Source organism: Phaenicophaeus curvirostris, chromosome 28, assembly GCF_032191515.1.
Source record: "Phaenicophaeus curvirostris isolate KB17595 chromosome 28, BPBGC_Pcur_1.0, whole genome shotgun sequence".
NCBI lineage: Eukaryota > Metazoa > Chordata > Aves > Cuculiformes > Cuculidae > Phaenicophaeus > Phaenicophaeus curvirostris.
In genome coordinates this window covers 785,732-810,982 of record NC_091419.1, presented here as the reverse complement: position 1 = coordinate 810,982, position 25,251 = coordinate 785,732, and the positions used below count along the sequence as shown (strand labels likewise).

The following is a 25,251-nucleotide window of genomic DNA, read 5'->3' as shown; positions in this document are numbered from 1 at the left end:
TCCTCTCCCGAGGGGCTGGCCGTGGCTCGGCCTCTGGGGTCCCTGACTGACCCGCGGGCCGGTTCCTTCTGCCGGCGCCTCTGATCTCTGCTCCCAGCCCGGCTGCCGTGCAAGCAGGAGCGCCCACCTCTGCCCCGCGTATCGGCTGGGAAACCGTAGGCCGCTTGGAAAGGTCTCCAGCGGGGAAACGCGGCTCCCCACGGCGGAGCGGGGGCCTCCGAGCTGCAGCGCGTGCCGCGGGGCGGCCCCCCACCCCGCTTCTCTCCCGGGAAGGAGGCGCCGCTGCCGGCCACGTTCCCTGGCCGCTCCCATTCGGCGGGAGCTGGGGGGGGGGGAGGAAACGCGGCTGTCCCACACCACCCCCCGGCGGCGTGATGGTTGGCACCGCGCCGCGGTCACGTGACCGGCGCCTACTCCGCCGCGCCCCCCCCCCTTCACGTGGTCACGTGACGGTCCAGTACCGCCTTTAACACACACACACATTCCCCGGGCGCGCGGCGGTCACGTGACGGCAGCGATGGCGGCGCGCGGTGAGTGCGGGGCCGGCCGCGGGGGTCCCTGCGGGTCCCCACAAGGCTGGGAGCCCTTGTCCTCCCTGTCTGGGTGAGGGGCCCCACGACCCCCAGGGGCCGGACTTTAGCCTCCTACGAGCCCTCTCTCGCTTTCAGGAGTGTGACCGGCGGGAGCCGTGCTGCGCCCTGCGCGTGAGCGGACCGATCGCCCCCTCCCCGCCGCCATGGTGACCGAGGAGGAGGTGGAGGCCGTGGGCCGCACGCTGGTGGACGCGGGGCAGCCCCTGCCCGCGCGGTTCCGGGCCCTCTTCACCCTGCGCAACCTGGGCGGCCGCGCGGCCGTGGGCTGGATCAGCCGGGCCTTCGGGGATGACTCCGCGCTGCTGAAGCACGAGCTGGCGTACTGCCTGGGCCAGATGCAGGATGAAGCGGCCATCCCTGTGCTCATCCGCGTGCTGGAAGACACTGGCCAGGAGCCCATGGTCAGGCACGAGGCCGGTATGGTGGCAGCCCCTGTGGGTGCAGGGGAAGGGTTCAGCCTGCGAGGGGGACTTGTGGGTGCTTCCCTCCCTACCGAACAGCTCGTGATGGTCTGATCCAGCTTGGGTGTTGTGGCTTGGACAACCCTGAGGCGTTTAACTACTTTGCCATGTTCGCTGGCTGGACTGGTTGGTCGAGCCTTCCTCTTTGTGCTGGCCAAGCTCGCTCCTGCTTGTGTTCCTGTGCCCGGCTGTGTCATTTGGGATTGGTCACAGTCAGGCCTGTGTCCCCATTGCCGTGGGAGGTGAGGCTTTGCTGGAGGACACAACAGGGCCCTCCTTGTGTGGACACATTGGTAACATACTGACATATCCTTCCTTCAGGTGAAGCCCTGGGTGCTATTGGGAATCCCAGTGTTCTGGATATCCTGAAACGCTACTCAGAGGATCCTGTGGTTGAGGTAAGACTTGGAGATGTGGAAGATTTCCCTGGGGTGCTGCACTGCTGGCCCTGATGGGCGAGGCAGGGCTCTCCTGAGCAGTCCCTGCCCATGGACAGGGACACCAGGAGCAGCATCCTGCCCTGTGTTGGTGACTTGGCACCCTGCCAGTGCCATTCTGCAGCCAGGGCTCTGTCCCTGTCCCCACAGGTGGCAGAGACATGTCAGTTGGCAGTGAGGAGGCTGGAGTGGCTGCAGGAGCACAAGCAGGAGCCAGGCAGCAGCCTCTACCTCTCCGTGGATCCTGCTCCCCCTGCTGAGGAGACGGATGTGGCCAAGCTCCGTGAAACCCTCCTGGATGAGTCCCGCGCGCTGTTTGACCGCTACAGGGCCATGTTTGCCCTGCGCAACCTGGGGGGCCAGGATGCTGTGCTGGCACTGGCAGACGGTAAGGACCAGCGCAAGGCTGCCTCCAGTCTGCACGGGTTATTCTGGGATTGGTTCCATCGAGGGCTGCCAGAGCTGTGGGGCTCTTCTTAGGTTTTTCACGCATTTGTTTTTAGAGCTGCTGTCCCACTGCTTGCTTGTAAGAGCCACATCACAATGTGCTGGGTGCTGTCTGGTGTTTCACAGCCCCCTTGTTGTTCCTTTCCCTGTGGATCCAGGTTGAAGAGGACATGGTTTGTAATGTTGGCTTGGGACCAACCAGCCTGGGCCTGTGTCTCCTGGTGGGACACAGCCCCAGGGTGTCAGGGTCCTGCTTTCCCATCCTAGACTGTCAGAAGCTGCCTACCTTGTCCTGAGGTTTGGGAATAGCTCTAGAGAGGGGAGTGGATGTCTCCTGAGCGGGGAAGGGGCAGACCACAGCTCAGGAACTGCTGCGACCCACACCCCAGCCCAAGGGGAGAAGATGAGGTTGTCTAGCCATCTGGAATGAGCTGAGGGTGTTTCTGCACTGTGACATGAGGTGTGCAGGGGTCTGTGAGCTCTCGCTGTGGCTCTTCGGTCCTGTGCACAGGAGGGCCTGAGGCTGTGGCTGCACTGCCAGTCTGCCCAGGAGCATCGCACTGATGGGGCATGGCCTGGGGGCAGTGCAGGCTTGTTGGGGCAGATGAGGGCGCTGGCAGCTCTGCAGGAGGGTGGATGGATGCTGCTGACATAAGGGTGCGTCCCTATGTCCTGGATGTGCAGGGTCAGGAAGCTGGGTGGGACAGCCCTTCCCTTAGGTATTTATTGTCCTCTTCCACGAAAGCTCCCACGAGTCTGTGGGGGCAACTGCCAGCTCTGACCCCCAGGCTACACCTTCCCTGGCAGGCTGAGAGGGTTGAGGTTGCTTAGCCTGGAGAAGAGAAGGCGCCAGGGAGACCTTAGAGCAGCTTCCAGTACAGAAAGGGGCTCCAGGAAAGCACAGGGGGCGGCTTTTGATCAGGGCATGCAGGGATAGGATGATTGGGAATGATTTTCGGCTGAAAGAAGGGAGATTGAGAGGAGATAGTGGGATGAAATGTTTCCCAGTGAGAGTGGGGAGGCCCTGGCCCAGGTTGCCCAGAGCAGTGGTGGCTGCCCCATCCCTGGAGGTGTTCAAGGCCAGGTTGGATGGGGCTTGGAGCAACCTGATCCAGTGGGAAGTGTCCCTGCCCATGGCTGTGGGGTGGGACTGGGTGGGCTTTGAGGTCCCTTCCACCCCAAACTGTTCCATGATTCTATGATTCCCTGGCTTCTGACTGGGGGGTTCCAGCCAAGTATCCAGGTGCTGTCTGGAGTGATGGTGGCTCATTCTCCCCTCCTCCCCACAGGACTGTGCTCCAGCAGTGCCCTGTTCCGCCACGAGATTGGCTACGTGCTGGGCCAGATGCAGGATGAAGCCTGCGTCCCGCAGCTGACGGCCGTGCTGCGCAGCCGCACTGAGAGCCCTATGGTGCGTCACGAGTGTGCCGAGGCCCTGGGCTCCATTGCCCACCCCTCCTGCCTGGAGACCCTACGTGTCTTTGCCTGCGATGAGGAGCGGGTGGTGCGGGAGAGCTGCGAGGTGGCACTGGACATGTATGAGTATGAGAACGGTGCCCAGTTCCAGTACGCCGATGGGCTCTGCAAGCTGCAAGCCTCTGCCTGAGCCCTGCTGCAGGGGACACGTGCTGGGCACACTGCCTCCCAGTGCCCCTCATCTGCACTTCCCTGGTCACCCTTGTCGGTGTGGATCCATGCCTTGCTACTGTGGAGGTGGAAGAGGAACTGCATTTGCTCTTTGGCACAATTACAGCTGCCTTCTCCCTCCAAATCCAGGCTGAGCCTTTACTTGCCCCCTCCCCCTACTGTTTAGTTCCTGGATCTGCCCCTTCTTCCCTGCCAGCACCAGCGCTCCCTGCTTGCAGCCTGGCCCGGGGCTTGGACCAGGTGGGCTCCACTCTGCACGTCGGAGCCTGTCACGGCTGTGCGGGGCCTGGGGCTGTTCCGGGCTTGTGCTGCCATGGTGGCTAGGTGTGAAACAGCTCCGCTTGCTCTACCTAAGCTTTGCATGGGAGCCAGGGCTGCTTTGGGTGCTCGCACTTGTAGGTTGTAGCAGCAATGCCTGGAAATTGCCCTTGGTGCCAAGTTGGGTCCCTTTTTGGCTCTGTGGTGCAAGAGTTGCTGTGGGTTTGGCCTTTCCTGTCAGGGCAGGCCAGGGTTGTGCTTGCGGCAGCCTTTGCCCTGGGATGGAGTTATTTTGTGGCAAAATTTGGAAGATTTGGCTGCGCTTTTTCTTTCTGTAGGGAATGATGCTGCCATTAGGGCTTACAGGGTGAGGCAGAGCCTGCCTGGACTTTCCCCCACATTTAACCAGACCTGGGAGCGCTGAGGCTGGTGTCTGTCTACCAGCACCCAACCCCCCAACCCTGGGCAGCCCAGCATGAGCACAATGGGGCTGGCAGGGAATAAAGCGCTGTCAGGAGGAGCTGCCATGTGAGTCGAGCTGTGATTTGGCAGTTGCCTCTATGTGGGGTGCATTCAATGTCGCAAGGTGAGGAGCCCCATAGCTGCCTTAATAGAATTATAGCACAGAATCATTTAGGATCAAAAAGATCTTTAGGGTCATCGAGTCCAGGTATAATGGAAGGAGAGAGCAAGGGGTGGGGTCTCTGATGGCACGGAGTAAACCCTTGCTCCCCACAACTCTGGCAGGGCTGGGGAGAGGGACAGGTGTTCCCATGGGTCCTGCTGCACTGCAGGGAACGGCGTCCTGCTGACAGGGCTTTTCTTCTTGACTGAAGTCTCCCTGGGAGTTGAGCTCCTGGGCCCAATCCTCTTAGTTCCTAAAGCCACTGCTGCAGCTGGCTCAGCATCCCCGCAGTTCTAGTGCTTCAGAGCACAGCTGGAGGGGGAGCCCATTTCAGGACCCTGTGGAAGGGGCTTTTACTGGAGACATCACCAGTTCAGGTTGCCTTACACAATGGAATTCTACCTGTATGCTTAAGTGCTGTAGGTGAGGTTGCTTGCATGTGACTTGGAGAATGAGGCCCCCTAACCTCTGTTCATCAGCATTGGTGATGAACAAAGACTTGATGTTTTCTCACCCTTTTGGAGTTGGCAGCCATTATGGGACTTCTTGTGCCCCTTCCTTGCTCTCCGTAGTGCCTGGTTGATAGGCAGGACCTGGTTGGCGCTGCTGGTGTCTCCCTGGTGTTTGCTGGAATGTTTGTCCCCATATCCCACCCCAGCTGCTCCAATCCTTGCTCGCCACTGTTCTCCAGCATTTCCACAGGTGGCTCACTCGGACTGTGCAGCGTTGTTTCCAAATGTCTCTGTGTCAGCATTTGCCTCTGCTCACTCAAATGCCTTTTAAGCCCAAATTGGAATGAATCTGGCATTTTTGTGGTCAGCTTTTGGCTAGGGGTGACCTGGGTATGGGAGGGCCTGGGCATTGTGCCCTGACTTGGCACTGAACCCTGTGCACACCTTCGTCCCTCCCTGGCTAACGAAGTCTGGGAAGGTTTCAAGTTTCATTTCCAAGGCTGCCTGCTGCTCTGGGCCTCCCTGTGCAGAGTGCATTGCTTTTGGGTGTTGCCCGCCCCCTGCGCCCCCCCTGCAGGCTGATCCTCACTGGAGGAGCCGTGCTGGGCACCAGGGCACTGTGCAGTGGCCAACGTGAAGCTCTAGGAAGGCAGCAGCCCCTCGCTGTGGCTGCTTTGCTGTGGCTGGGCTCAGCGTGGGGCTGCATCCTGCTGCCTGTCAGCTCCCACTCTCAGAGGGCGCTGTGTCCTTTAGGAGAGAGAGCTGCTGCCAGGATTTCACACCATCTGCTTGGGGGATCTGGGCCCTGCCGAGGGATTTAACCAAGTTCAGGGAGGAGGGGAGCCGTGGGGGGCACCCTTCCCCATCCCTGCCTTTGAGGCTTCCGCAGCTGTAGGCAATTCCTTATTCACGGGAGGATGGCGATACCTGGGGTGCTGCCAGAGGGTCAGACTCTGGGGATCCTGAGCCACCTTGGAGGCCCCCAGTAGCCCCCCATGCTGAGCCTGCTGGGGCTGTGCCCAGATTAGCGGGCGCTAAGCTCCTTTCTGCAGAAGCTCTGTCCTCCTGCGGCAGTGGGCAAGCAGCTCCCCACTGCATGGAGATGAGTGGCACTGCTACCAGGCATGGGGACCACACCGTTCCTGTGAGCTGCTGGCACTGAGGAGCCTCACGGACCCCGATGCCACTTCTCTCCTGCGGCACGGCACAGGCTCGGGGCTAGGCTGTGAGGGGAGCTGGCAATGGCCCTGGCAGGGGACACGCCGCTCCCTGGCACGGGGCGGGCATGGGGGGCGCGGCAGTTGCTACAGTTCCCTCCTGAGGAGGATGGAGTGCTGTACGTAGACTACAAGCCCCCCGCGCTTGACAGCATCCGCTTGCCCCGCTATGTCCTTTACCTGGTGATGGCGGCCAGCCTGGTGCTGGTGGTGGCCTACGCCATTGTGGGCCACCTCATCAAGGACCTGGTGCACGACTTCGCTGGTGAGTGCTGCCTGGAGCAGGGTTGAGCTTTGGGTCTCCTTGTAGGGCTAAGCTGGGGGTAAGAGGGACCCCCCCCAAATCCTGAGCCTTGCAGTGGTGCCATGCTGCTGATGGCTCCATCTCTGCCCCGCAGACTGGGCGTTCGGGCCCAAGCCAGAGGAGAAGGCAGCGGTGATGGCCGAGGGGACCACGCCGGAAGTGGAGTGGCTGCAGGAGGATGGGGCGCTGGCTGAGGGGAAGCCGGAAGGCAAAGGCGCTGATCCCCTGCCTGGCATGGACACCCCAGTGGGGCTGCTCACTGCCGTCCCACGCAGCTCCATCTCCTTCGCTGACTCCCACAAGAAGAATTTTTTTTAGGGCCAGGGTACCCCCCACAACCTGCCAGGACCCTGCAGCTGTGCCCAGCTGTCGGCTCCCAGCATGGCCCCAGCCTTGCATGCAGGGGGGACGCTGCCTGGTGCTGCCGCACACCAACCCCATCCCTAGCACAGCCCCACACCCTGTCTTGGGGCTGCCGTCGCTGCCCTACAATAAAACAGTGCCAGCCCCACTCCCTCACCCCTCAGCCTAGTGGGGGTGTGGGAAGTGGCAGCACTGGGACACCCTGACCTTTGGTGGGGATGGCGGTGTCCTTGGCTGCGGGGTGGGGCACACGTGGGCACAGGGAGTGGCAGTGGGTGCTCAGGGGCACACATGGACCGTGGGCACCAACACACATGGGCAGAGGGGTTATGAAGATGGATGTGGACAAGCATGTGTATGGAAACACAGATGTGTGCACCTACGGGGGGGGATGCATGTCAGCAAACCATGTGCAGGTGCACGCAGATGGACACTGAGGCTGGGTTTACCCTTGCCAGCCCCATTGGTGCCCTAGCGTTATCAAGCCGTGCCCCCATCCAATGGGACTGAGCTCAGTGGCACCCGAAGGTGCCCCCAAAGCTAGTCTTAGGGGGCAAAGTACCTGTGAGCCCCACTTGGGCTCTAGGTGGAGGCACTAGGGAGGGGGGCCACATAGTACAGACCCCCCTCTCCCTGCCTTAAACCCACACTCGGACTGGACCTGCCCCCCCCGCCATCCCTGTGATGACTCTGTCCCCATGTCCTTCCTCCACCTCTTGGGCATTTGCTGTGGGCGGGGTGCCCCTGTTGAAGCCCACAGTCTTGTCCTGGGTGCTGCTGTGCCTCAGTTTCCCCTATGCCCCAACAGACGGGGACTGTGAGGCACAGCGGGACAGCTTGCCCTGCCAAGGTCTTTCTGATAACGCTGTTGATATTTAGCTCTGCGTGGTACCCGGGCACTCCCTGGGCACGAAATGAGGTCCCCCTGGCAGTGCCTGCTGCAGCTGAGCCCCAGCTGGCCTGGGTGTGGGCTTTGGGGAGCCCAGCACTGCCCACCCCCCGCACTGCCCCGTCCCTGCGGTGAGGCAGCATGGGGATGGGGATGCAGTGTCCCATGGGCAGAGGGGAGAGTGGGCACTGTCCCACACATCTGCCTGCCCTTCCACCCACCCTTCTGTGTCTGTCCATCCATCCATCCACCCACCCACCCACCTGTCTGTCCCTCCCTTACCCACCCACCCATCCATCTGTCTGTCCATCCGTTCTTCCACTCACCCACCGGTATGTCTCTCCCTCACCCACCCACCCACTGTCCATCCACCCACTCACCCTAGGATGGTCCCCAGCTGCCACTGTGGTGTCTGAGGTGGTGGCCGCTGGCTGCTGCAGGGTGCTGGTGGCTAGAGGTGCCACCTCCCAAGCGTTTCAGGAGCCACGTTGCCATGGTGCTTGGTGGCACTTGTCCTCTTGAGCCCAATAAAAGCTGCCCATTGGCCCTGGGTGCAGAGAGCAGCACCTGCTCTTGGCCCCGGCAGTGGTGTGGGAGAGGATCCCAACTCAGGGTGTAGGATCTGCCTGTACCTGTCCTCTGCCAGCCTCCACTCCAAAATGCTGAGGGCCATGCACCCCTGCTCGCTTCTGGTCCTGCTCCTCCTCACCGCCGCTGTGCAGGGACAGACTGGTAGGTGCTCCGTGGCCCCATGCCCTGCAGTGCCCTTGGGGGGTGGCAGTGCCCGCCCTGGCGCACCGCACAGCTCCTGGGAGACCTTCCCAGTAGGACCAGTCAGTCCCAGTGCCCTGGCAGCAACCATCTTGGGGGCAGTGCAGAAAGGTCTGGTGGTGTCTGCTTGCTGTCCCCAGTGCCCCCCAGCATGCTGGGCACCCCTGTGCTCTCCTGGGGATGGGATGGCTGTGTTGGGGGTGGCTTCCTTGGCACCCATGGGATGGTGGGGAGGGAGTGGTGGTGAGGATCTGCCAGTGTCCCCAGCATCCCCCAGTGCTGGGCTTAGCATGACTGAGACCCTGTGCCACAGGTCCCATCCCCTAGAGGATGAGGTTTCCCTTAAGCTGTCCCCATCCAATCCCTATCCTCATCCCCCATCCCTGCCTCCATTTCCATTACCATTCCTGTCCCCATCCTCTTATCTGTCCCCATCCCCACTACCATCATTGTGATCCCCGTCCCCATCCCTGTCCCTGTTCCCATGCCCATCCCTGTCCCGACCCCCCTGCCACACAGGCACAGGCCACAAGGAGCTGCAGCCCTGGCTTGTTGGCCTCACGGTCGTCGTGGTCTTCCTCTTCATCGTCTTCGTGCTGCTGCTTGCCAACCGCCTCTGGCAGCTCCGGATGCACAGGTGGGCAGGGGTCACATCCTGCACTGCTCCGCGGGGCCCGGCTGCAGCCTGGGCTCGGCTCAGCCTCTGTCCCCTTGCAGGAAGCGTGGCCGCCAGGACAGCCTGGGTTCTGACAGGTACGGACCCGGGAACCACGGCGTCTGGGGTAGCTCTGGGAGGCACTGGGGTGGCTCTGGGTGGCACTGGGAAGCACTGGGAAGCACTAAGGTGGCACTGGGCTGGCTCCAGGTGGCGCTGGGCAGCACTGGGTGGCACTGGACTGGCACTGGGCAACACTGGGTGGCACTGGGCGGCACTGGGTGGCATTGAAGTAGTGGTGGGTGGCATTGAAGTAGTGGTGGGTGGCACTGGGAGGCTCTGAGCTGGTGCTGGATGACTGTGGGAGGCACTGGGCTGGAACTTGTTGGGACTGGGCCGGAACTTGTTGGGACTGGGCCGGTGCAGGGCTGGAACTGGGAGACACTGGGTGGCGCTGGGAGGCTCTGGGTGGCACTGGGTGGCATTGGGCTGGTGGTGGGAAGCACTGGGAGGCCCTGAGCTGGCACCGGGTGGCGCTGGGACACACTGGTGACGTTCGGCTGGGACCTGTTGGGACTGGGCTGGTTCTGGGCTGGAACTGGGAGGCGCTGGGTGCTGCTGGGAGGCGCTGGGTGTCACTGGGGCGCTGGGAGGGGGCCTGTGCCGGTGCCGCTCAGCTCCTCTCCCAGGCTGGAACCCGCGGCCCAGGGCGACCTGAAGCAGCGCAGCAGGACCACGGCTCTCTGAGGCGTCGTCCCGTCCGCGGGGCGCGGATCCGCGCCGGGTTTTGCGGGGCGCGCATCCGCGCCGGGTTTTGCGGGGCGGCCCAGGCTGGGGAGGAACCGCGGTCCCGGCTGCCGTCAAGACGTGACCTGGATCGCCCGCCGGAGTGGATCGGGAGCGGCCCCGGTCGTGCCCCGCCGCGCGCAGTAAAGCTCCGCTGCCCTCGGTCCGAGCCTCTGGTGTCACCTCCGGCTGAGCGCGGGGCGACAGGGCCCGGCCACCTCGGTCACCGCCGTCCCCCCCGCCGCGAGCTGCGCCGGTGCCCCCAGACCCGGGGGTCCTGGGGGTCCTGGGAGGGTCCCGACTCGCCCTGAGCAGCGCGGGGGGTGTGGGGTGTGTGTGGGGGGGGCGCAGAGTCACCTGGACGAGGTGCTGATGCAGAGGAGGTGGCAGCAATCCGCGCCCCGCCCAGGTCCCCCTGTCCCCATCTGCTCCCCCCGACCCCGCACGGGGCTGCTCAGCCGCCCTGCTCACTCAGCCATGAGCACCCAGCGCGCCCACTGCCCGGCACAGCCCCGGGACACCCCAGGATGCTCCCTGTACGCTCCCAGTATGCCCCAATACTCTCCCAGGACACCCCAGGATGCTCCCAGTATGCCCCAATACTCTCCCAGGACACCCCAGGACGCTCCCAGTGCCCCCCGCGATGGGATACCCGGTCCCTTCCCAGGTGGGACCGTGCCTCAGTTTCCCCAGGGCCGTGAAGGAAGAGCGGAGCCGATCTGGAGTTGAAGCATAGCTTGTTTAATTTTTATACATTTTATTTTTTGTCTTTTTTTTTTCCTTTTCTTTTCTTTTCATTTTTTATCCTTTTTTTGTCCGTCAGTTTTTTTTGTTTTTGTTTTTTTTTTCTTCATTTTTTGTCTCTTTTTCTCTTTTTTGCATAGGGGAGGGGGGGGGGGAAACCAACCAAAAAAAAAAACCAAAACGAAACCAAGCCCCCAAAAATCCCAAAACAAAAGAAACAAAACAAAAAATAAGAAAACAAACAAAAAAGAAAGCCCCAAAAATCCATAGTAAGGGAAGTAACGGGGCGGCGGCGGGAGCGGCGGATGCATACAATGATATAAAATCAATCGACTATTGTGAAGCACCAGGGAGGCGAGCAGGGGGACTCGGGGGGCTCATGCTGGGCTGCGGGGGCTCGGCTCGGGGGTCCCAGCCCCGGCTCGCAGCCCTGGTGCACTCGGTGGGTGTGTGGCGGCTGGGTGGCACGAAGCGAGGGTCCAGCTAGCGGGGAGCGGGGGGGCCAGGACCCCCAGCAGCGGGGACCCCCAGTGCAGGGGCGGCCGGCGGCGCAGGCACTGCAGCGGGATTTTTGGTATGGGTGAGTTGCGGGCCGGCCGGCTGCCGCTCGATGCCTTTTTGGGGCGCTTTCTCTCCTTTTGCTGCTCTTTCTCTGTCAGGGGGTGGGCCCCCCCCCCCTCTCTGCCCACCCATTCCTGCAGGCATCACACGGAGGCACCCACGGGTGCTGCCTCACCCCGGCTGTCGCTGTGCGGGGACACCCGTGGGGGCTCCTGTCCCAGCCGGTGGCGGGAGCTGGGGGACAGAAAAGCAGCGATTCCAAACTCAGAGTACAAAAGAAAAAGAAACAAAACAACACCAAACAAGACATATATATATATATATATATATATGGATTTTTATATATATATATATTCCTTTGCGCTTTAAGTACCTTAACTGTGTGTCGGCCGCAGGACCCCGCGCCCCCGGCCCTGCAGCCCCATACATACGTGTGGAGAGATATAGCTCTATGTACAGGTTATTTTTTTTATTATTTATAGGTCACAAGGACTATTTTTTTTAATTATTTTGTTTTTAAGCTGACGAGCCGAACTAAAAACCCTTGAGGAGAGACTGTAGTGCATGAAACCCCGCAGGAGCTCTGGGCGCTGTGATTGTTGAGTGGACTCCCCACATTCCCACCCTGCTGGGGTCCCCTTGGAGCAACCCCAGGAATGGGGTCCCCCCAGAGTGTCCCCAAGGATGAGGTCTCTCCCTAGAGCATCCCTAGGGGGATGAAGTCCCCCCAGAGCATCTCCAAAAATGGGGTCACCCCCAAGCATCCCCAGGGATGGGGTCTTTCCCTGGAGCATCCCTGGGGATGAGGTTTCCCCCCACCCCAAGCATCCCCAGGGATGGGGTTCCTCACTTTGCACCCACCCCAACTATGACCACTGAGCCCAGAGGAGGCGGGGAGGGGGGATTAAAAAATAAAAGGGAAAACGATTAAAAAAATACAAATAATACAAATTAGTGGTGGTTCGCCCCCGGTGGGAGCCTCGGGGGGGGGGGGGGCGGGGGGGTTGCATATTCCCTTTGGGCAGGGGGTGCAGCCCCAGGATGCTGAGGGGGGAGCAGTGCAAACACCCCAGGGGCTCCGGGAAAGGCCCCATACGACCCCCATGCTGCCCCCACAGGCCGGGGGCATCGAGTCGATTATTTTTTGCCTGTGTTTAACATGGTTTAAGGTGCTTTACTTGCCGAGGGCGGGGTTGGGGGGCGCTGAGGCCCCGGGGCTGGGGGAAGGCAGCAAAGGCAGGACCCTGGCCGATGCCCCTGGGGCTGGGGGGTCCCTCGCAGCAGGCGGCCGAGGCCAAGAGGCGCCAGCGCCCCTCGTCCCCCCTAGCCCCCTGCTTTCTGGGGGGTGCCCTGACCCCCCCTAATTGCTCCAGTCATCACTGAGAAATGCTTTTTAATGTCTTATTTTTCCCACTTTGAGCGGATCTTTTTCAAGCCTTAAAACCCTTTTTTTGGGGTTAGCTCCCCCTTCCCAGTTTTCTCTCTATTTTTTTTTAAATTCTATTTTTTTTTTAAATCCTAGTTTTTTGACATTTCTTCTCCCCCATCCATATACACCCCACCCGCTCCCCCCTTGCATTGTCCAAACCAAACCTCCACCTTGCATAAAGAACGAGGCTCCCAAGGTTCTGCCTGCTCTGTGGGACCCTAACAAACTGCAGTGGACGGGCGAGCAGGATGGGACCCTTCCCCCCCACAGGTACTTTTGGACACCAAAACAATAAAACCCCCTAAATGAAAACGGTTAAAAATCGCTGACAACAATGTTTTCTTCGATACAAAGCAGCAGCGATGTGTGGTGCCACTCATTGGTGTCACGACCTCACCAACCCTCAGCCTCAGGGGCCTGGGGGTGGTTCTCTCTCTCCTGCTTGATGGGGGATGCTTGGGTTTTAAGGCAAATTCTGGATTTTTTGGGGATGTTGGGCCCGCGCGGGTTGGTTGGCGCAGAGGGGAATGAGCAAAGGGCCAGGGAAAGGGGACTATGCCCATTCCCTGCTGTGCCAACCAGACCCGGGAGAGGAAGCTGATGGGGATGGAGGCTCAAGGGGGCTGTGACCCGCCCCCCCCCCCCCCCCCCCCCCCCCCAGCATCAGCCCTGGAAGGGGGCACAGCTACATTCACATGGTTCCATTCCTGTCACGAGAGCAGCTGGGCTCAGCCCTCCTGGCCCTCTGCCCCATTGAGAACAAGTTTAAAACAGGGGGTCCCCAAGGTGGGAGGGAGGTGCTGTGCCCCCCCCCCCCCCCGTAAGGGCTCAGCCATAGGGGGGGCTCCATCCCTGCATCCTCACATCCTCACCCCTCACCGAGGTTCCCCGAACATTATGGGGGGCTTTGAGCTGGGGGGGGGCCTGCTGCCTCCTGCCTCACTGCCTTTGGTTGCTGGAAGCTGAAAAACAAAAGAACACCCCTAACCCCCCAAAAAAAAAAAGAAAAAAAGGGGAAGGAAAAACAACAAAAAAGAGAGAGGCAAAGCAAAGGGGTGACCAGCCCCCCCCCAGGCCCCCCAGCCCCCCTTGCCGGCGCAGCGGCTATTGCATATTCCGAATGTTGGTGCAGAGGACGCATCGCTGTTACCAACTGGAAGACATTTCCGAGGGGGGGTTGCGTGTGGAAAAATTGGTTGAAAAAGAAGAATAATTGAGAGAAAAGGGACTTTTCTGGCCGAGAAGAAGCCATGCAGGGGGCAAGGAGGGGGCGGCCACCCCCAGCCCCCCGGGAGCCCTGGGCATGCAGCGACTCCCTCGCTCTGATTTCGGCTCCGGTAATACTTAGTCTTGAAGGCAAGGCACATCATGTGGTATAAAATTTCGTGCAAATTAGGAAAACATGGATTTTTTTTCTTGTGTTTTTTTTTACGGCTTTTTTTTTTCTTTTTATACAGATTTTTTTGTGGGTTTTTTTTTTGTTTTTTTTCTCCTTTTTTTTTTTTTTTCTCTGTTGCTGAAGGGGGAAGGTAGAGCCGGTTAATAGAGTCTGCCATGCACAGCGTCAGCCAGCGCGGCTGGGTTGAGCCAGGTCACCAGATCCTGTTAAAGCACCATGCAGTTTATTTGTCTTTTTTTTTTTGTCTTTTTCTATTTTTTTCTGTGTTTTTTTTCTCAGATCTTTTTTTAAAAAAAGGTTTCTGTCTCTGCCAAGCGCTTTTTTTTTTCTTTTTTTTTTTCTTTTCCTTTTTTTGGTGGGTTTTCTTCTTTTCTTGTCCTTTCTTGATTACTTTGTTTGTCTCCCAGGATTTTCTGCATCAGCCCTTTCTCCGGTGCCGCGGGTGGGCAGGATACGGCCTTGCTGGGCTGTCCCAGGGGGTGGGGAGTTGGGAGAAGTGGGAAGCCGGTGGGATGGGGATGCGATGCCGGTGGTCTCTGGAGCAGCTCTGGGTGCCAGGGTGGCAGCATTGGCCTTGGCGACGTCCTCTGCTCCCAGATATCCCACGGTGGCTTCTCTCCTGCGTCACTTGTGGGGTGTCCCAGGGGCGTGGTGTCCCTGTGGGGACAGGCCTGGGACTGGTCTCCTCTGGGGCTGCCACTGTCTCGTTTGAGATGCCGGGTGCCTTCATCCTCCTCCTCCTCGGCCACCGCGTGGGTTGCTCTGCTCTAAGGCACTGCCACGTCCCTGTGTCCCCTGCCTGGCCATGCCACCACTGCGCGGGACGGGGATGGACAGGAGCTTCCTCCAGTGCTGCCCCTGGCTAGGGGCTCCTCCGGGGGTGCCGGGACCCCTCCCCACCACAGTTCAGGCACTTGACGTGGGGCCGGGGGCTCCGTGGGGCTGGCTCTGCCCTCACATGGGCTCCTTTTCTCCATCCTTTTGTATTAAAAAAAACCAAAAAACCCCAAACCAGCCATTCCAGCAAGCCAGTGCCGGGGCCTCTGTCTCCTCTTCCTCCTCTCCTCTTTTTATGTTTTTTTTTTCTCTTTTCTTCTTTTTTTCTGGTTTTTTTTTGACAATTCCCTCTTCAAAGTGCATTTCCTACAAAATGTGCAACACGCGCGCAGCCTCTCCTCCCGTCCCCCGGGACCTGTCCATAGAAATGCATAGCTCGGACACACGGACGCATGCTCTGCCACGGTCCCACGGACCAACCCAGCGCAGGGGGACATGGGGACACACGTGGGGCCGTGGGCAGTGCAGGGCTGGGGGTGAGGAAAGCAATCAGAGGGACGATGACTGGTGCCTCACATGGCGGTGGCAGCCTGGGTCCCACTGCGGCTGCGGTGCGAGTGTCCCTGTGGGAATCAGGTGCCATCACACCCTCTGTGGCCTCAAGCACCCTCCTCCTGTGACACTGCTGTGCCTAGCCAAGCTGACCACCATGTCACCGCACCACCACGTCACTGCATCACCATGCCACTGCATCACAGTGTCACCACATCACGGTGTCACTGCATCACCATCCCACCGCATTGGCATGTCTCTACGTCACCAGGTCATGGTGTCACCACCTCACCACATCACGGTGTCACCGCAGCACAGTGTTGCCCATTCCCAAGACGCTTTCATGGCACGGAGCATCACATCACCCTGCCAGCAAGCGCAGCCGCAATGATTGGTAACCGGCAGCAGGAAGTGTCCCCCGCACCCCACCATGCCCCACCCCGGCCCCTGGGACCCCCCAAGAGTCTGCATGGGGCCAGGGGGACATGGCGAGGGGGAGTTTGATCTTTTCTACTCACGTAGAGGCAAGAATGAAAGTGAAGAGCCATTTGCATATCTGACCTGTGGCAAGCAGCCAGCAGGCTCTGGTGCTGCAGCCCCGCTGCCGCTCCGGGAGGCATCGCTGGCACGAGTTGTGTTAGGTTTCAGCGCGGCGCTGGCCAACGGGGCAAAGAATAGTGTTTTTTTAATCTTTTTTTTCTGTTTCTTTGTTTTCTGGCGTGTTGCTGGGTAGGGGGGAGGGTCCTCCTGGGATGGGGTCTTGTTTTGTCTGTATTTTTTTTTCCTTTTTAAAAAAGTTTGACCCTTTTCCTTCTTCGTTTCCCTCGCTCTTTCCTTTGGGTGTGGGTTTTGCTTGTCTTCGTCGTCGTCGTCGTGAGTCCACGCTCTCCGTCATCACCGCAAGGCTGGGCCTGGTGCTCGGGGACGGGGATGTTCCTCTGGGGGTGCCTAAAGCAGAGGAGAAGGGAGGCGAAGGGGCGGCACGGCGGCGGTTATCCCAGGTACCAGGACTGACAGGAGAGAAAAGAGAGGCTGATGTTAGTGCTCTGCACTCCATCACCCCCACAATGTCTCCCCACACTGAGCTGTCCACACACAGTCACCCTGTTCGCCTTGTTGTCCCGCATGGAGCTGTCATCCCCATTTCTGCACCGAGTTCATCAGTCCTCTGCAGTGGGGCTACCCGTGTCCCTCTGCATGTCCATGGCGAAGGCGACACTCCACAAGGAATGGTTCCATTTGGGGGTGGCACGGCTGCAGATCCCACAGGGTGGGCCCCTGCTACCCTCACATTATCTCCCCCCAGCCCCAAGTTCAAGCTCATCCCTGATTACCTCATGTCTGGTTTCCATTGGCAACGAGACAGATCAGAGCCAATGCTTCCCTTAACCCTTCCCAGCCCCACCACACATGACCCGAGAGCAGCAGGTCTCAGCTGCCACTCCCAGTGATATGAGATACAGCTTTGTTTGCCCCTTGCCTCAGTTTCCCCACACAGAGCATCCTTCAGCCCTGGGGAAGTTCCTGGGGTGTGACCAGACACAAATGCACAGGGACAGGGACCCTGGGGTCCCGAGGCTGCGAGTGGCTGTGACCCCCAAGGGGACAGGTGGTGCAGAAACCCCCACACCCTGCTCTGTCAGGGCTCTCCTGGCACTGCCCTGGCACTGCTGTCACCTGCTGGGCACGGCTTCAGCCCCTGCAGGGACGGCTGAGACTGGCTAACTCGTGTCACAAGTGAGGTGAGGCAGTGCCCCGCAGCACTGCCTGTGGCGCTGGCATTTGCTTGCAAACGACCAGTTAGAACCTATCCAAGACTGATGGAGAACCTCTGGGAAGGCGCACACTAGATCCCACTGCGACTGAAGCGGCGGAGGGTGCAGTTGGGTGGAGAGCAAGAGCCATTTGGAGAAGAGACACATGGCCCTGGTGCCACTCATCTGGGGATGCTGTGGGCGCCTAGGCAGCCCAGCTGTGCCGTGGTGCCAGGCAGGGCATAGCTGGAGCCTGGGGAGAGGAGGGCAAGGTGCCAAGTGTGAGCAAAGCAGGGACCTCCCCCTGCCCTGCGGCACCCTGGGTGGACCCAGGCCTCCAAGAGCACTCAATGTTCTGGCACATGGCACTGGGTTGTGACACCCATGGTGGGGATGCCAGAGTGGCAACGTCTATGGTGGCAGTGCCTGCAGAAGCAATGCTGGGGCAGTGATGCCAACGTCTACAATGGTGATGCCCACTGCAGCAACACCCATGGCAGAGATGTCCCGGCACCAATAGCACGGCAGGGACGCCTGCATCCATGGCGGTGGTGGCGTTGCGGCAAAGATCGTGATGGCAATACCATGGCAGTGATACCCACGGCGGTGACGCCTGCAATGGCCATGCCCGTGGTGGTGATACTCATCGTGGCAAAGGCCATGGCAGCAATGCCATGGCAGCGATACACATGACAGTGATGCCCACAACGGCCATGCCCATGGCAATACCACTGTGGCAGTGCCCAGGACGAGGGCAAGAGGGTCCCCCCAGCAGCATCCCCGCTCTCACCTGTGCCTGATAGATACTCCCAGGATCCCTTGGTCCTAATCCCACGAAGGAACGGTTCGCAGGGGGCGTGCCTGGTGCAGAGTAGGCTGGGGAACAAATGAGAGCTGATTAACGGGGCTGCCGGCAGGACCGCCATTGCCCCCGCCAGGGCCAAGCCTGGCCTACTCCCTGGCACTGCTGGGACAGGTGTCCTGGGCACCTGGAGCTGGTGGCCGGGCGATGTCCCTGGCTGCATGCTGGCAGCAGGTGAGCAGAGGCCAGGAATGCTGCACGCAGGGCAGTGCCACCTGTGCTGCTGCCCTGAGCGGTGGCGTCAGAGTGATGGTCAGCTGACGGGTAATGGTGCAGAAGGGTGCTCAACTACCACACTAGTGCTGCGGCTTCCCGAGCTGAGTTGCCAAGGGGTGAGTGCAATGAGAGCCACCAGCCCTATTCAGTCATGTCCCCTCGCTGCCACGTCCGCACTCAGCTCGGGGTCCACTGGAGGGACCCCCACCCCCCACCTCGGGCTCAGCCTGTGGAGGCAGGGTGCTGCTGGGGGGCATGGGGGCTCTCAGCCAGCTGGCTCTACCTGCCTCGGGGACAACCAGTGTGTCCCCCCCCGCCCCCTCCCTGAGGCAGGCAGTGCCTGTCCCCTCCCTGTGGCCGCAGCCCTGACACCAGCCAGGCGATGCCACTCGGAGCTCTCTGGATCAGCCAGGCTTTGCTTTCTTCATGTCACACAACCTCGACACCCCCTGGCTGGCTGGTGGGATCCAGCGGTGGCCTCTGCCCTTGGATGGTGACCCTGGGCAGGGCTTGACCCTGTGGGGACATGACAGCCACACGGGGTACCAGGAGGTGTCCCATGTGTACAGCGGGACAGGAACACACTGCTTGCAGAGTATGGTGATGGCACAGCATTCTACCACAGCGGCACGCACCCTGATGCCAGTCTCAGGGTGACACCAGTGTCTCCCTTCTGTGGCCCTGGGCCCAGCGCCCCCAAATCCTCCTGGCCAAGGCTCAAAACTCCCTGAGATGGTGTGGAAGGGGACGAGCTGCTCAGCCACCACTGCAAATGAAGGCTCGCCCAGGTGCCTTTTGCGAAGGGCTCCGAGCGGCCTGCACGCAGTCCTTGCACTCACAACACTTCACAGGCCATGCCCAGATTGGGGTCCCCAGGGCTGGGGATCCCTGTGGCAATGAGAGGACGGCAGCCCCATGCGGCACAGCCGGACACACTGCCCTCAGCCCCAGCACCACTCCTGTGCTGGCTGGTACCCACGTCACCAGCAGCACTGCTGTGCAGGCTGGTTGGGGAACTGAGGCACAGAGAGGCAACAGCCTCCCACACAAGCCCTACCCGCGCTGGGGGGGGTTTGGGCAGGACACCAGCTTGGGGGAGCCCCACCGTGGCTCCACTCCGGTTCCCCCAGCCACCTCAGACGCAGGCCTTGGGCTGGTCCCTGGGACCAGCGTGGGACACCCTGGAGTGGGGGACACAGCAGCCACCTGCCCAAACCCTGCCCGCTCTGACCTGCCTGAGACCCAGCAAACTCACTGTGTGCCGGCTGCCGCCCTCTCCCCGGCTGTGGGGAGGCCACCTCCGCCAACATCCCCCCAGGAGCACTGAGATGGGTGGGGACCTTGGGGGGCTGTGAGAGGAGGGGGCCGGCCGGGCCAGGGAGAGGGTTGGGCGCCACGGGGTGCTTACTGGGTGATGTCGGTGAGGTCGTCCCTCCCTCGGTAGTTGTCGTGGTGGATTTGGTGTCAGGAGAGACGGCCAAGCGGGGCATGCCGGGGGGAGGTGGCGGCGCCAGCATCTGCGTGGGCAGGTAGTGGCTGGGCACTTTCACTTGACCACTTCCATTTAACTGGGGACACAACACAGACAGAAAAACAAACAGCACAAGGCATTAGGAAGCAAGTGCGGCACCGGCTAGGCCGGCCCACTGAGCACCAGGTGTTGCCCGGCATGGGCACGGAACATCCCTCACCCCTGACACGAGTTTGTTGGGTCTCAGAGAAGCCCTGAACGGTCGGCGCCAGTGACGGGGAATCATGGCAGTGCAGGGGGGTCAGTGTGCACTGGGGGGCCGTGCCCCATGACGGCGCGTGCCAGGGCCACGGTTCTGTCCTCCCTCTCTGTGGTAGCAGGAGGCCTTTGGACTGCTCATCAGCAGGGAAGGGGCACCCTGCGCAGTGGCACGGCCTGGCCCTTGAAGGCTCCTGTTACAGCTTCCCACACCACACTCGGCAGAGGCTGCTCCGAATCCAGCCTCTGCCAGCCTGGCACTCAGCCACCGTGCTGGGGAAGGGTGGGTCTTCCCCTCACCCAGGCATCAGCCCTCACCAGTTCAGGGCAGCGAGCAGGCGCTGGCAGAGCTCGGAGGGGCTCCCTGAGAGCTCCTGCATCCAGGGGGCAGAGCAGGGCTGCAGGACACAGGAGTGGAAACGCAGTCTCAGCTCCAGGCAGGAGGCACAAAGGGAGTCCAGCAGGATGGGTGCAAGGGGGTGCTGGACGCACAGGCTGACAGTCGTGCACGGTGCTGTGTGCGTTGGGTGCTGGGTGCACAGGTTGCTGGGTGCATGGGATGATGAGTGTGTGGGGTGGAGGGTGCTGAGTGCATGGGGTGCTGGGTGTGCAGGGTTCTGTGTGCATGGGTTGCTGGGTGTATGGGGTGCTGGGTGTGAGGCGCTGGGTCTGTGGGGTGCTGGGTGCACAGGTTGCTGGATGCATGGGATGCTGAGTGTGTGGGGTGATGGATGTGCAGTGTTCTGGGTGCATGGGGTGCTGGGTGTGTGAGGTGTTTTGTGGGGGGTGGTGGGTGCAGGAGGTGCTGGGTGTGGGATGCTGGGTGTATAGGGCGCCTGGCAGCACAGTGTGGCTCTGCCACCCCCACGGCGATGCTGGAGACACGGCGCATGGCAGGGCTGACGGGTCACCGGGTGGCTGCGCAGGCAGACGAGGGCGGGGGGCACAAAGCCCAGTGCTCTCCCGGTCCTGCTGGTAGACGCAGGCTCTTCAACGACGGTCACAGCCTGCTGGCTGCCCCACTGCTACAGACACCCCCAGCCCTGGCTGACAGCTAAGCCCTGGCACACACCTGATCCCTGCTACGAGGCAGTGTCCCCTCCATCGCCACATAACCGAGGTGTCCACACACACCAGGCGCAGCGGGACTCCCAAACCAACACAAGGCACTGCCCGGAATCACTCAGCCCCAACCACGGCAGCAGGGGCACCTTCTGTGCTGGGTGCTGGCAGCAGAGCAACACCAGGGCACCCTGACCCCCCGACACGGCGGCGGTGGTGGCAGCAACTGTGGTGGCAGGCGGCAGACGATGCTGGGGATGGCCACCCCGGCAGCCCAGCTGGCAGCACCCCTGGCAACCAACGGCGAGGTCAGTGATGGGAATGCAGGGCTAGGGGCCAAATCCTTACCGGTCCGGGCTGCTGGTTGGACGGGTCGCAGGCCAGCGAGACGAGATCTTTCAGCGGGTCCTGCGGGTTGAGATGAGGCGGGTACCGAATGGCCGTGTGTGGGAAGTAGGTGGAGGCCGTCTGGGGGAGGATGGAGGTGGTGGGGAAATGCAACGCAGACGATGGGTGGGGGCTTCGAGCGATACCTGCAGGCAAAAGCAGAAAGGGGAACCCACCAACATTACTGTGAGCTAAGCCGCCGCCCCACCCCTCCACCTGTTTGCTTCCCTCCCAGGGCACTCACCACTGTGCACTGCGATGACGGGACGGTGGTGCTGCGTGAAGCTGCTCAGCCGGGGTGAGGAGTCCTGGGGCGATGGGCTGTTGAAGGGGGACTTGTCCATCTCCGTCTTCTTCACGGTGGGGGAGATGCCTGGTGAAGACGGGCACAACGTCATGCCCCAGCACCTGCTGTGGGACTCCAAAGTCCCTAGGCTGCTGGGGGCCTAGCCTGGAGTTGAGGTGCTTGTTCCTGGGGTAAGGGGCACCCTGGGTACAGGCTGGAAACAGTGTATGGGTGTGAGCATGCACGAGGGTGTGCATGCATGTGGACATGTCTAGGGGTGTACTGCAAGCATGCAAGTGCACACTTGTGTGTGCCAGCATATGGGTGTGCAGGAGTGTGCACACATGCGTATATGTGTGTAACAGCATGACTGTGTGCATATGTATGAATGTGTGTGCATGTGTGAGTGTGTGTGCACACAGGCATCAGCCGGAGTGTGTGTGCACAATTGTGCATGCGAGGACACCTGCAGGCATGTGGGTGCATGCAGCACTACATTTGTGCACTTGCCCTTGCACCCCCACCGGGCACCCACACCCCTGGGGCTGGGGTCCACATCCTGCTAGCACAAGAAGCTCCTGGGGAGGCAGAAAGGTGCTTTCTGGAGGCGTGCCCCCAGCAGGGACATGTAGCCCCAGCCCCCAGGACCTCCACGCAGCACCAGGCCCCCGAGGGGCACCGTGGGGTGCAGGGCCGAGCGGGAGGGGCGGTGGGCACATTAATCCCCCGCCACTGTGGCTTTAGCTCAGGCCATTTGGCCTAGGCCTGGTAATGAGTTTAGCCCCTTCTCAACTGGGGGTTAGGAGGATTTCCCAGAACATCCTGTACGGGATTGCCGTGACCCTCCCCGCTGGTGGATCAGGCCACCAGTGGCAAGCAGGGACACCCCTGCATGGCTCCCACCTTGCATGCCCATAAGCAGTACTTTAGAGAGGGGGTCATCTCTTCCCCTAGGACCCTCCTGCTCTCCCACCAGCCCCATAGGGGATGAGATGGAGCAGGAGGGGGTACAGTCCTTGGCACGCATAGGACACTGTCCTGGGGCAGGACCTCCTTTCCCCAAGCCCGCCGGCTGGGCACTCCCCAGGCTCTGGCAGGGCTTGGGGGCTGAGACAGATCCTGCCCCACTGCTGGGCGAGCAGGGAGGAAGGATAAGAGCTAAGGGGCAAGAAAGACAAGTGGTTTCTTTGCCTGCAGCCCCGCAAAGGTGCCTGGGGCGTGGGAGCTGCTGTGTCAGCCCTGCAGCATGCTTTAATTAGCCCAGCCCCCCATTTTCTTAATGAACAGCTAATTGGGGCTGTCTAGACATGAAAGGGAAAAAAAATGCCAGGCAAGAGAGAAGGCTGTCCGTAGTGCCAGCGGCCAGCATGGGGCTGGGAGAGGCTGGAGTGGGGCCGGGGTGCTGGGCTGCCCCTTTAGAGAGCACCTATAGAGCCTATGTCTAAATCAGGGGGAGCTATAGCAACACCACTGCATCTACAGAACCTGTGCCCAAGCAGGAGGGTACTACAGCAACACCACAGCACCTATAGAGCCTGTAACTTCATGGGGTACCCTATAGCAACATCACAGACCCCACAGAGAAGCAGTGACTTGCTGGGGGCCCTACAACACCATCACAGCACCTATGGCCGGATTGTGCTTTGGCCTGCAGGCACTATGGCAACACTACAGCACGTACAGGGTGCCCAGGCTTTCAGAGGTGAGGTCTGACTACGGTGCCTGTAGAGACCAGGTGAGGTGGGGGGGGGGCTCTATGGCAGCAGGAGGGCCCCTATAGGGAGGCACCTACCCCCTTCCATGTCTTCTGTCCAGTTGCGGCTGCTGCTGGTGGGGGAGTTGGAGGAGGTGTAGTACTCGCCTCCCGGGCTGGTGTCGATGTCGTCCTCCATAGACCCCGACTTGTGCCGTTTGCTCCTGGGGGCCAGGGAAGGGATCAGCACCAGCCTGTGGCAGGATCCAGCCTGCCCCCGCCTTCCCCACGCCGAGATGGCCCGTGCAACGCACAGCCATGCTCAGGGTGGCCCTGGCACCACCCTGGCCATGCTGGCACCTACCCGCTGGAGGAGGTGCTGGGCAGCGTCCTCCTCATGCCGGTGCTGGAGGGGTTCAGGTCGTAGGCCAGGTGGCCCTGCAGCTCCCCCAGGGAGAAGTTTGGCCCCGTGCCTGTCACCACCGGTGCTGCGGGGTAAGAGGGAGTTCAGGGGAGGCCGGCATTGCCCCCGACTCAGCAGGGAGGAGAGTCCCAGCCTGCAGCTGGGATGGGGAGGTGTTGGGATGTTGCTGTGCCCAGGCACCTGGGGGCGGGCAGTGGCATCACGATAGCACTTACTTCGGGACACCTGGATGAGTTCGGTGACACTGAACACCCCAGAGGTGACAAAGCTTTCCTGGAAGTCTGTTGAATCTGCACAGGAGAGAGAAGAGCGTGCTGGGGGAGGACAGACACAAACACCCCTCCTACACCCTGCTGTGATTGTGGTGATACTTGAGGGCACCTCAATATCCCCAAATCCCCTGTAATGCCACCTGTCCCCTTCTCAGCCAGCTTTGCTCCACTTCCCTCCCCTAGAAAGGGACCACCCTGCTCAGTCCCCTCTGCTGAAGACACCCTGGGGCTGCTCTGTGCCTCTGTCTGAGAATGCTGGCAGGGCTGCGGTTATGTACCCCTTGTCACGGGATCCCCACAGCAGCTGCTGCTCCAAGGACCATGGCCATGGCTATGCTCTGGCAGCCATGAGGCAAGACTGAGGCCATGCCCAGCTCATTGCAGGTGCCAGGCAGTGGCTGGGGGGAACTGCCAGCATGGAGGGTATGAGCTTCTGTTGAGGTTGCTGCCGCTGGGACTCTGGGGGTGGGCGTGAATATCCCTTGACCCCTTGACTGAGCCCTGCCTGCCGTGCTCACCAAGCGTGATGGGTTTGCTGTCCTCCTGGTCCGAGCCGATGCCTGTCCGAGGGCTGCTGCTCTGCTCTGCATCTACAAGAGAGAAAAGCCACTGCGGTGAGCCACACCATGCCAGTATGAGGGGTGATACCTCCTCTCTCCTCTCCTCTCCTCTCCTCTCCTCTCCTCTCCTCTCCTCTCCTCTCCTCTCCTCTCCTCTCCTCTCCTCTCCTCTCCTCTCCTCTCCTCTCCTCTCCTCTCCTCTCCTCTCCTCTCCTCTCCTCTCCTCTCCTCTCCTCTCCTCTCCTCTCCTCTCCTCTCCTCTCCTCTCCTCTCCTCTCCTCTCCTCTCCTCTCCTCTCCTCTCCTCTCCTCTCCTCTCCTCTCCTCTCCTCTCCTCTCCTCTCCTCTCCTCTCCTCTCCTCTCCTCTCCTCTCCTCTCCTCTCCTCTCCTCTCCTCTCCTCTCCTCTCCTCTCCTCTCCTCTCCTCTCCTCTCCTCTCCTCTCCTCTCCTCTCCTCTCCTCTCCTCTCCTCTCCTCTCCTCTCCTCTCCTCTCCTCTCCTCTCCTCTCCTCTCCTCTCCTCTCCTCTCCTCTCCTCTCCTCTCCTCTCCTCTCCTCTCCTCTCCTCTCGCCTCATCCCCACCAGGCAGCGTCATGGCAGACAGGCATCACCACCCCATGGCACCCCGTCCTGCCTCCTC

At 60.9% G+C, this 25,251-nt stretch overlaps 4 protein-coding genes across 7 annotated transcripts in view; 3 read left to right on the top strand and 1 right to left on the bottom strand.

Moving 5' to 3' along the window:
- Positions 1–450: 450 nt before the first annotated feature.
- DOHH (deoxyhypusine hydroxylase) lies at positions 451–3,723 on the top strand. Its single transcript, XM_069877920.1, has 5 exons — positions 451–530; positions 669–1,010; positions 1,376–1,452; positions 1,642–1,879; positions 3,228–3,723. The coding sequence occupies exons 2-5, from the start codon at positions 737–739 to the stop codon at positions 3,542–3,544; spliced, it is 906 nt and encodes a 301-aa protein (XP_069734021.1). The 5' UTR covers positions 451–530; positions 669–736; the 3' UTR covers positions 3,545–3,723.
- Positions 3,724–5,459: 1,736 nt separating this feature from the next.
- Positions 5,460–7,034, top strand: SMIM44 (small integral membrane protein 44). The gene is made up of 2 exons (XM_069877921.1): positions 5,460–6,402; positions 6,536–7,034. Exons 1-2 carry the CDS (start codon positions 6,162–6,164, stop codon positions 6,757–6,759), a joined length of 465 nt encoding a protein of 154 aa, XP_069734022.1. The 5' UTR covers positions 5,460–6,161; the 3' UTR covers positions 6,760–7,034.
- Positions 7,035–8,148: 1,114 nt separating this feature from the next.
- On the top strand, positions 8,149–10,026 carry SMIM24 (small integral membrane protein 24). Its single transcript, XM_069878279.1, has 4 exons — positions 8,149–8,425; positions 8,984–9,101; positions 9,182–9,217; positions 9,809–10,026. Exons 1-4 carry the CDS (start codon positions 8,353–8,355, stop codon positions 9,864–9,866), a joined length of 285 nt encoding a protein of 94 aa, XP_069734380.1. The 5' UTR covers positions 8,149–8,352; the 3' UTR covers positions 9,867–10,026.
- A 660-nt stretch (positions 10,027–10,686) lies between these two features.
- Positions 10,687–25,251, bottom strand: part of NFIC (nuclear factor I C) — a 44,111-nt gene continuing 29,546 nt past the window's right edge. For 2 of the 4 annotated variants that reach the window (XM_069877911.1, XM_069877910.1), the window contains exons 3-11: positions 24,571–24,642; positions 23,996–24,070; positions 23,721–23,844; positions 23,456–23,580; positions 21,622–21,750; positions 21,339–21,523; positions 19,608–19,767; positions 17,912–17,997; positions 10,687–16,377 (exon numbers count right to left, since the gene is read on the bottom strand). In XM_069877911.1, the coding sequence (XP_069734012.1) occupies positions 16,360–16,377; positions 17,912–17,997; positions 19,608–19,767; positions 21,339–21,523; positions 21,622–21,750; positions 23,456–23,580; positions 23,721–23,844; positions 23,996–24,070; positions 24,571–24,642 (974 nt within the window). In that variant the 3' untranslated portion in view covers positions 10,687–16,359. The remainder of the gene's footprint in view (positions 16,378–17,911; positions 17,998–19,607; positions 19,768–21,338; positions 21,524–21,621; positions 21,751–23,455; positions 23,581–23,720; positions 23,845–23,995; positions 24,071–24,570; positions 24,643–25,251) is intronic. The other 2 variants (XM_069877912.1, XM_069877913.1) reach the window with 2 other exon arrangements.